Source organism: Falco cherrug, chromosome 7, assembly GCF_023634085.1.
Source record: "Falco cherrug isolate bFalChe1 chromosome 7, bFalChe1.pri, whole genome shotgun sequence".
In the NCBI taxonomy this organism is placed as follows: Eukaryota; Metazoa; Chordata; class Aves; order Falconiformes; family Falconidae; genus Falco; species Falco cherrug.
The window spans coordinates 5,539,574-5,550,217 of record NC_073703.1 but is presented as its reverse complement, the minus strand read 5'-3'; the positions used below and the strand labels follow the sequence as shown (position 1 = coordinate 5,550,217).

General features: G+C 36.5%; 1 protein-coding gene across 1 annotated transcript; it reads right to left on the bottom strand.

Annotated features, from left to right (window-relative positions):
• Positions 1-9,069, bottom strand: LCTL (lactase like). The gene is made up of 12 exons (XM_055715872.1): positions 8,946-9,069; positions 7,700-7,860; positions 6,102-6,189; positions 5,739-5,848; positions 5,315-5,443; positions 4,692-4,787; positions 3,973-4,027; positions 3,724-3,885; positions 2,741-3,015; positions 2,254-2,380; positions 1,605-1,804; positions 1-1,064 (listed from the first exon to the last, which is right to left on the bottom strand). Exons 1-12 carry the CDS (start codon positions 9,067-9,069, stop codon positions 975-977), a joined length of 1,617 nt encoding a protein of 538 aa, XP_055571847.1. The 3' UTR covers positions 1-974.
• Positions 9,070-10,644: the final 1,575 nt, after the last annotated feature.

Below are 10,644 nucleotides of genomic sequence, written 5' to 3'. Positions count from 1 at the left end.
TGAATTGGCTTCAGTTCATTAGCAGTATTCTACTGTTCCTTTGATTTTTCTTCCTTCCACCCCAAGGGAAGGGTAGAAAGTAAAATTGTCAAAGAGAAATCCTTGGGAAGCACTTCAGACTTTTTATGATTGTCTTGTAGCTCTTTGAAAAACTAAATGGGTTTTATTTTGTAGAATTTTACTCCATAGATAAGCCTCAAACGGTTCAGTAAACACAATTAATTCACTTAGAACATGTAACTCGGCAGTTGAGGCCAAGTAGGATAAAATTAGGATGACTGTTTTGACGTTTTTCTACCATGTGGAATTTATCTCATCCTTCTCATGAGGCTTTATAATACCTCATCTTTCTTAAAAGTTTCAGAAAACCATTGTGGTAGACTATTCTTCTAGTTCAGGAATTAATGAAAAGTCCTGAATTACACTGGAGAGGTCTTAAGTGAGATGGATTAGCTTGGCACTGTGGAAACTGCAGGGAAAGTCTGCTGTATTAAGTATTCTTGAGCAGCTGCTCTAAGTCGTGCTAGTATTAGCTTTGTTACCAGGAGTATGAAAGAGCAGAAATGTGGCTTAACACTATCTTAGGCTAGTACTTAGTCCATTTTTTTTTATAGTTCTATCTTATATAGCAGTCAAACATTTAGAGATTTTGTTATCTGCATGGTTGTTTTGATTTGTCTGGGTTTGTTTTCTGTTTGGAAGAGCTATTAGCACTTTCATTATTTTAAGGAGAATGCTGCCTTCCCTAGTCTTAATCTTAAATAGTGACTCTTGGAGTTTGTGGATTTCATTAACATCCAAAGTTGATCTGTTTAGGTACAGTGATTTTAGTTGGAGAGAGTAAATAAAGAAATTTTGGTTAGAGGCTTGTTGTACTTGAAAACTGTTGTATTTTCAGGGAGAAAATACCTTTTAGGACCTGCTAATTTAGTATTCCAGAGAAATTTTAAATCTGAAAGTTACATAATACGCTTTTATAAAACAGAAGACACATCATTACCTGTACCAAGGAGTTGGTGTGCGATAGAGCAAGTGTCCATGGCCTTCCGATACCAATTTTCCACCTGAGAAGGTTGACATATAGCAGTTCTATTAAACTGTAACATTCTGTCTCGTTCACAGCAGCTGCTTCTTTGTCCTTGAACATTTATCCACTACAATTGCTGCAAAACTATTTTATTCCATTAACACATGATTTTCTGAAAGTTTCTCTGTATCTTTGTGATTTTTATTGCAATATATGTCTAATAGTTAATTGTTTAATAGAATTTTTCAAAGCACGTAATATATTCCATATAATTTTCCAGTAAGGTAGCACATATGCGTAACTTTCTGCCTAGAAATCTGGCAAAGCACTGGCAACTTATGTTTCAAAATTTTTGATTGCATCTCTTAAGTCCAGTTAGAGTTCATGAAATGTTTTAGAAACAGTGATTGAGGCTGTTTCCACTTTCTCTGTCTCTTCTCGGCCTGTGCATTTAACACATCCCTAATTCACAGAACCAAAGTGTCATTTCATGTACTGTATTCCTGCAAGTTGTTTCATGGAATTCAATGTGATATTTGCTCATATATCAAAGAAAAAAATTAGCAAATGACGTCACCTGTCTTGGATTTGGGAATCCATTTGCACTGATAATCTTTTTATAATACTCAACGGATGCCTTTGGGTATCGTGGTTTGTTCTTGTTTTCAAAATCAATGTGATAAAATCCAAATCTTTCAGAGAAGCCTTTGTTCCATTCAAATTTATCCAGCAGTGACCAGGCAGTATAGCCTTTGATATTAACACCATCCTTTAGAGCTGTAAACAGAACACAGATTATTCTGTTAAACTTGTTGCCTGTGTTCGTCATCCTTAAAATATGGTTCTGTAGGTGTTTTCTTTTATACCAGAAAGAGATGGGAGTGGGGGGGAATGGCAAGTATAAAGTAATTTAGATTATTTGAAAACGTTATCTTTAGCTTAGAGGCACTAGAGCTCTGTAAGAACTGTAATAAGGTGCAATTTCTCCATTCTGATAGTGGAAACCAATGATCTATTACAGTATTAAATCTCATGTAGGTTACTCTATTTATTAGCATCAGTATGTTTGGCTAGATTGTCATTTTTGTGAAAACTTATCAGTCTAGTTTGCCATCTTATTTGATCTGTGAATATTTCTCTATGATGTCAAATACAAGAGCAAAAAATAATCAGAAGGTGAAAATGCTCAAAAAGCTTATGCACTGAAAAGATGTTTTTAAAATTACCTTTCAGTATTTCATTAATATATCCTTTCAGATACTCCATCCGCCATTCATCGCACAGTTGCGTATGCTGTGCCTTCTCAGAAACTCCATTCTCTGTCACATAAATGAGAGGGTTCCCATACTGTGTCTGCAAGCAAAGATATGTTTAGACAGTGTCATATAAACAAAGTCGTCTTATTTTGACAGAACATGAGATTCTTAGTAAAATGCATTAAAAGCCATTTACTAGGCTTACTTACAGTTACCTGTAGTAAGAAGAATGTGTAACTAGGAATTTAAGTTAGCTATGGTTTTTATTTTAAAATTACTGAATTCTGTAGTTTTCTGAAGTGAAATTAGGGTGGGGTTTTTTGGCAAAGAAACTTCCCAGTATGACAAGACATAAATATAGGTAAAGCTGTTGAAAATCTAAAATGCTCCTGCAGCTTCTGTCTGTAACCAGGCATTATTTTGTTTGCTTTCTTTTAAAGATTTACTCTGTAATCACCTTAATGAAATTGAGTAATCTTCTGAATCCCCAAGGCACAGAATATAACCATTTAGATCCTGTAGCTGGCCATTTTGGGTCCACCAGTTCAGCCAAATCACGGTCAGTGTGGTAACTGGACACTTGTAGAAAGGGAAAGCTCTTCTGTAGAACATAACGAGTTGTAAAATGACCTATTCCCAGGAAATCCGATGTGCCTTTAATATAGGTTTTCTCTTGCACTGAGAAAGTTGGTAATCTTGATGTCCCCAGGCCCTGCTGGGCACTCTTCCTACCTATCAAAATAATTATAGGAAACATACTTCTGAGGAGCACAGAAATTTGTTTTCTTTACCTCACCAGCAATAAATACGTTTTTCCTGAGCTTAGTGTTAGTGTAGAGGGGCTGTTTAGTTTGATTGCTTTTTTTAAGATTAAATAATCTTTCGTCCTTTTGGTTTGGAGAAGTTGGGTGCAATACATGGAGAAGACAGTGAATTAAAGTGTGTTTTTTTCCAAAGAGCATGGTAAATGTCAACAGAATGATTGGAAATATAACATGACAAGAACACAGGCGCTTTGCTGCTGGGTACATTGCCTGTCTTCTTCATTCTGTGAAACAAAGATAGTGGAGCCCTGTAGAAAGGCAAGCTTTACAGATGAGAAACTGCTGGTTCCTTGTCCTTAGGTGAAAAATCCAGAAAAATATTTACCAACTCTCTCCCTGGCTTGGTTAGGCCACTAAAAACTGTGACTGAAAAGTGAGGTAGTTGCTTGCTTTGAAGTGTGGAGCGCTGAAATTTGCAACATTTGGGCTCAGCAGCAGCCTTGCTTTTCAGTTCTAGTGTGTCCCCCGGACTGGTCAGGAGCTGTGGCTGGCCCATGGGCTGCTTAGCCTTGTCTGACCGATGTCCGCGTACCTGACTAAACGACACGTTGGTCAAGGGGTATTGTGATATGCTGTGTGTAATTTATTCAAGTTCTAGTCGGTTACTGGGGCTTACCTACATAATTCTTCATAACTTCTGGATAGTCTCCTCTGTAAATTGGATTTGCAAACCATCCCAAATGAAACTGTATGTATCTTTCAGCAGCGTCTCTATCTGTTTGGCTATGTGGATCAACAGGTTCACCCCAACCACTAGTTAGGGAAATTCCAACCATACCTTAAAACACAAAGTGATAATTCTGCAGTTTATGCATAATCTTTAAGCCCTTAATAGAAGCATAATCACAGAATGAATCCTTATTACCTTGCTGCTCACTACGCCATGTGTTATTGTAAGAGTGCCATACCTTTGCGTGAGTCTGTAAGTTAAAAGAAAAAATAATCATATGCACATTTTACTCTGTTATGCCATGGTCAGCATAGAAAGCTAGTGAAAATCAAGAGCAGTTTTTACCCTAAGGTGTTCCTGAAAATATCACGTAATTTCTTTTATGTATATTGTGAAAAACTTATTTCATATAAGATGTCAAAAAAGCATTTAAGCAAGATTCCCTTCCTAAATTCCAGGAGGTCTCCATGAAGATAACACACAGCATTCAGTATAGTGTCCTGTCCAATGTCTCCAGTCTTTGGGTGTCTTTGCCTAATTTATTCGGGCAAATGAAAGTTTATTTTTATGAGAGCTAGCTTTACTGAAGTCACATAGAAAATTCAAGTCCTTTCAGCAGGTCAGTATTTTACTCCTTGTTTCTAGAGTAACCCAGATATTTTCTTATTCAACCAGTTTGAAACATACTGTAAAAGACACTTAAGTTGTAAAGAAAAATCTTAAGTTGTTGCAACAGTGTCGCATCAACTACCTTGAATATGCATGGGGGGCTTAAAGTCAGGTGGTAATTTCGATGTGCTATTTGGAAATTGCATCATTGCAAAACTGTATTTCCATTTAAAGAATCAAAATAACTATCAGTCTGCTAAAAATTCTTAATTTACACATACTTTAAAGCACAATTTTAGTTTTACTTTAATTATATGGTGTGCTGCTTTGTATGCTCCACATCCACCGAGCTTCAGTCCTGGTGCATGTTCTCCTGTTTCATAACCCTTTTCAGCAACTGCCTACAAATACACAGAGTCGTTATTCTCAGAACAGCTGAGGTAGTGAATTTGCTGTCATCCTATGGGCTTAGGTCCTGTGCTCTTCTGCACAGTCTGTCTGCGTCTCAATCTCTCTATCCTCTCCAATCCCCTTTTTCCTTTCCCTCCCTTTGGTTTGCATCTACTGCCCCACTGCTTGGTTGATAATATGCTGTGGCTTGTTGTTGACTAGTTAGTGGGCTGACTTGCCAGTTTGCTGTTCCCTGCACAAAGGGCAAGTTATAACTGCGCCTCTGATTTCTGTGCCTCTCTCCTCTCCAGCTACTGATTTTTCAACATTTCACTGGAATTTCATTGATTAAAACTCCGTCCATGTGCAGAATCTGGCCACTGAGACTTTTTGGGCACAAAGACTAATGGAATAAGTCTCTCCCTTCCCCCTTCCCTTTCCAATTTTTAACTTGCTTTTCTGTAGTGTCACACAGTCCTGTTCCCAATGTTCTGTGAAAGTAATGGGAGCGATTGGAAGGAAAGCATTGATGACTTACCCAAGGATTACTAAAAGTAATCCAATGTTTCACACGATCGCCAAACTTCTCAAAACACAGATTTGCGTAATCATTAAAATAATTTACCATGCTTATATTTTGCCAGCCACCATACTTGTCTTGGAGAACCTTCATAAATAAGAATTTCAAGAATCAATAATGTTATTTAAAAAATAACATTTCTTATTAACAAAGACTGTTATTTATACTTCAGTAGCTCAGAAGATTTTTTTCAAAACTTCAATGTATATGAACTACAGTATATATAAAATGCAAATGAATAAAAAATAAGTGCATTTAAAAGCATACAGACATCTTTAAACATTTTTCTAAAGTACGCATAGTCCTTAAACTTAGAAATAAACTTCCTTTCCTATCAGAAGCATTTGTATTAGAGATTTCACTCATTTAAATGTTGTCCAACCTGTGGAAGATCCCAGTGGTAGAGGCTCACGATAGGGATAATATTGTTTTCCAGAAGACTATTAATTATATCATTGTAGAACTGTATTCCTTTTTCATTCAGTTGCTCTGCTGATGAAATGCATAGACAAGAAGTTACCTAGGTTTTTCAAATAACTGGAAGAACAGAAATCTGAAAATTTTAGCCAAGGAATTTTACATTACAGTGATGGTTGTGCTGTAATGGATGTGTGATAGTTAAACTTTGGTCTGCAGACAACGAGAAATCTATTTAACAGTAACATTGAACAGCTATGGTATACTCATGAGTAAAATTACTTGCCTACTAATACCGGTAAGAATATGGTGAACTTGTTATGCTTACTTTTGATGCCAGTGGGCATAATCCGAGGCCATGAAATAGAGAATAGGTAGTGATTAACTTTCAGCTCCTTCAGTAACTGAATATCATCCTGTGAAAAGAAAATCCAATTAACATATCTGAAGTCTGAGCAGAATAAGGATTCCATCAGTTATTTTTTGCATTTGTGTTGAGATGATGGCTTTTTCTACCTGTGTTCTTCCTTTTTCTTGTATGTTTCTTCTTGACTCCGAAGAAATCCTGTAATATTTGTGTTAACAACTATGGAAGCTGAACATTTTCACCATCAAATAGAGGACAGAAAAATGCGTTGAGGTGTTCTGCAACACAATTACGTCAGAATTTGTGATGTGTATGTTTTAAAAATTATACAAACCTTTAAATCTTGACCTCAAACATTTCAGCTTAGGCACAAAAACATGATTATGCAGGCTATCGTTTACTGTCTCATACTGGAGTTAGCACAAACAAAAATATTCAGTGCAAATACATGTTCTTTTTCGAAGTAATAGTATATCTTCAATATTAAATTAAATTAGAAATTGATGGTATGAGCCAATGCAAAGAGAATTATGATGATGAAAGCAAAGAGAGGAGTGTTATTATATAAAAAGGATCATGTAACCGAACACACACAAGCAAATTTTAGAAAGTATCTCAAAATACAAGCCCACAGTAGCAAGTAAATGTTGAAATGTTGTCATTTATGTCTGAATCCTCTCTGAAAAATAGCCCCTGTGATCATTGTGTCAATCTCTTTTGATGCAACAGCCCAGTGAACGTCAGAGTTCCAGCCTCTCTGTGGGTTTTTATTAAGCTGTTCTTTCAAGCTTCTACTTGTTTGAGAGAGATCAAATGAAATCTCCCATTTTAGGATAGCAAGGCATAATTAGTTTCTTTCTTCTTGGTTCTTGCTGAGACCTCTGGTTCTCCCTGGGATTTCATTATGTGCAAAACCCTCAGTGGAATATGACTTTTATCAAGTTAGTTGAAATTCCAATTATGTAATATTGGCTTATCACAGTCATTTGGATTCCTCTTGCTGTGTATCTCTTTCCTCCAGGACAGTAATTCTGAAATTGTTTTTTACAGTTTTAATCTTAGAAACATATTGCTAATAGAGCTTTATTGATTATTTATTTGTTATCCATTCAGAAAAATGGAAAACATTCAGACCGAATTTTAAAGCCCCTAATGGTCTTACTATTCTTAAATATACATAGAAACCCTTTCAAGCTGCTCGAACACACACACACACACACAAATGTTAATTTTATTCAAAGCTCAGATGTGTTCATTGTTGTTCTAACTAAGCATTTGAACTTCCCACAAAATTTAGAATATTTCTTTGGACACAATAATCTGGAAAAACTGAGACATATTTGGGAAGTACTGTGGTATTATTGATTCTATAGGATTATTAGGAAAAAAAATTTACTAAACTAATTGAAAATATCATCCCTTGGCTTCCTAACTTAAATGAGCCTATAGAGCAACTGAAGTATTTCACCTTTGCTGTTATTTCAAAATGGGAAATCAGTATCATGAAATCATGAAAACAAATGAATGTTTCTAGAGGGATAGTTCCTCTTTAACAATACCTTAACTTTGTAGTAGCTATCACATGCTGAATCTCCTGTTTCGTTTCTAAATGTTTTCCCTTTCTTGTGAGTAAAAGCATCCCAGATACTTGGTCCTTTCCCATCCTTGTCCCAAGCCCCTTCAGTCTGGTATGCAGAACTTCCAACACCCCATAAAAAACCTAAAAGTAAAAATAAGTGAGTTATGATTTAAAGTTTCCTGCATTCGTACTAAATTTTCATATGAGAAAGTAATTGATAACACCTTTACAGCTGCATAGCTTGGTGTGAAATGAGCATGATTGAATACCTGCTGAACAAGAGGCCAATGTTTTCTATGTCAGACTGTATCGGTGTGTATAAAGGGACTGTCTGAAAATGTGGTCTAGGCTAAAGGTATCCTTTTCTGAGGCACTGAAAAAAAAGTCTAATTCTTTCATGTATTAAACCTTGTTACTATAATTTTGCAGTGAGGAGGCATGGACAGTGTGGCAGAAGTGTCTCACTGTAAGAAAAAAATAAGGTTCTGACATAATTTCTGCTTGCTAGTTTTTCTGGGGTTTTTAACATTTAAAAGTTTAGCTGTTATGTAAAATATATGGAAAGATTCTGGATTACTTCCCTAGTATTATACAAAAGGACACGATTAATACATTTCATAAGCCACTTAACTTGAGCATGAAAACAAATCAGTGCCTGTATCTTTTTAGTTTTGATTTTGGTTGAATGAAATGTGTGAGTATAAACATATGTTGAAGAAAGGACAGGGTTTCATAAAGCAGTACTGGAGGGTGAATTAGATAGTACTAAACAGCTTGAAACAAACCCAATGTGATTATTTCACTCATGTTCATTCTTAAGTTAGCTGCATCTGCATAACAAAGGATATTTTTAGTTTATAGTTCTTCAGTAGTGGTAGATAATGTATGAAAAAGGAGAAAGTTCTCAGCTGTGATTTTTGTTAAACCATGCATCTTAATCACAGACAGGAAAGGGAGATCTGGATTTGAAGTATTAATCTATTAGCATTTATTCTTGAGATTACTGTTTTAAGTGACTATATGAAATGCAGGGTTATGTGAATCCCTGTATTTCCAGAGCCAGGTGCAGAAGGTGATATTAAGTGTGTATTCTGCAAGAGTCTGAATCTTTGTTTCTGTCATTTCAGTGAAAGAACAAGGAAAACCTTTTGGTAGCTTGCTTGTGCACACACACACATAGGTCTAGAGCATTAGAAAACCCGCCATCAAGTGTAGTTCAAAAGTACCAGCTGGAAAAGTGCCATAATAGAAAGAGCCTGGATTATTCTTTGTCCACTGGAAATCCTCAGCTGAATTCAGCTGTATTATCGGCACAAGCATACACCATATTCTCAAAATGTAAGTCTTCATCGCTGTTAATTTCATCACTGCAAACTGTTCTCTGTAAGTTCCCACCTGATAAAATAGAAGAGCATTGTCAAGTATTGCAGCTCTACAAAGTAGGCTTAGGGTGATCAAAAGGGAAAAGCTTACTTTTTACACTGAATAGGTACAATTTTCATTGAAGGCTAAAAGCAGTGCTTGCGCAAAGTGGAAGATGCAGGTAAGCTTCTGGCAGGGTGATGAAAATGGATGAAATGCATGCTTACAACTATTAGATGTGCTCCCTGCATATTTTCCATAATGTTACTTATCTTTACTATATTCTAAACGTCTCTTTGTTGGTAGCTGTTTTGTTCTGGATTTCAGACTGTCCCACCAGTGTCAATAACTACAACCCTGCAAACAGTGGTTGTGAGTGGGAGCAAGAAATAAAAGTGCATATGCTGCTAGCATTTTGTCACCTAAATGTGTAATGGAAACAAACCTTGTGGAAGTTGAAAAAGAAAATTAGTACTTGCAGTTGTTGCAGTTTTAATAATTGCAACTTTTGATGATATCCCTTTTATCCAGTTACAGCATCAATTTAAGATTTTAACTGCTGAATCAGGTTGAACTATTGGTGGGATGACCAATTGCAACCATTTAAAATAAAGTTTCAGAAGGGCTTTGTAGAACTGCACTATTTTCCCAAAGGATGTATTTTACATTCCTAGCCTCTGTTGGTGAATTTGAAGATGGGGTTAAGGGTGAGGAGAAGTAGAACAAATAACATTAAAAATAATCATATTTTGCACTGGAGCATTGTAAGAAAGAAAAAATAGATCCAAAGCTTTTAAAAGGAAACTGGGATTACAGGATTGCACACGTACTCTAAGCCAGTGAGACACAGCATTTCATAGTCTTAGGGATCCCAAGAGCAGGTAAATGAAGGTCTGAAAACACCGCATCTGTGCCTGCCTCTATGAAACCAGCCTTGCTGCAGTCTTTGTGCAACATGCAAGAAGGGAACTGCTTTGTACACAGCATCTCTTCTCATCAGCTCCTCTTGCACAGCCCTGGGGCAAATGACAGAATGAGGGTGGAAAAACCACCTTTGGAATGAGGTGACCCATGGGTGAGCCTGCTGTGTGCTTCTTCACCTTCTCTGTTAGGAGATGTCAGTAAAGGGAGAGATTGGCTAAACAGAACTAAGCAGCAATTTATTTCTGACTTGCTTTTTACCATGACTTTGTAGCATCTGTCTCCTGCACATAAAAAGTTAGGATCTGCGCCAAAGCTTGATGGGAATCTTTGCCCTGACTTCCCTGGACTGTAGGTCAAGCCTCTAGTGATCTGTGATACCAGATCCAACCAGCCTGTGTAATACCTGTGTGGCTTGCAGATTGATTCATGATCAAAATGAAAAAACAAGTTTGGCTAAAACAAAAAGGCAAAGGAATCACTTTTCAGAGCATGTAATAAATGTATGACCTCACAGACCTCTTGTTTTTCTGCGCTTGTTAAAGAGCTTTCCATATCTCCTAATTAACACAGGAACTGCACAGCTGGTTTGGGAAAATGTATCTACTTCAACATCAAAAGCCTTTAGCCTTGGATTAAAAG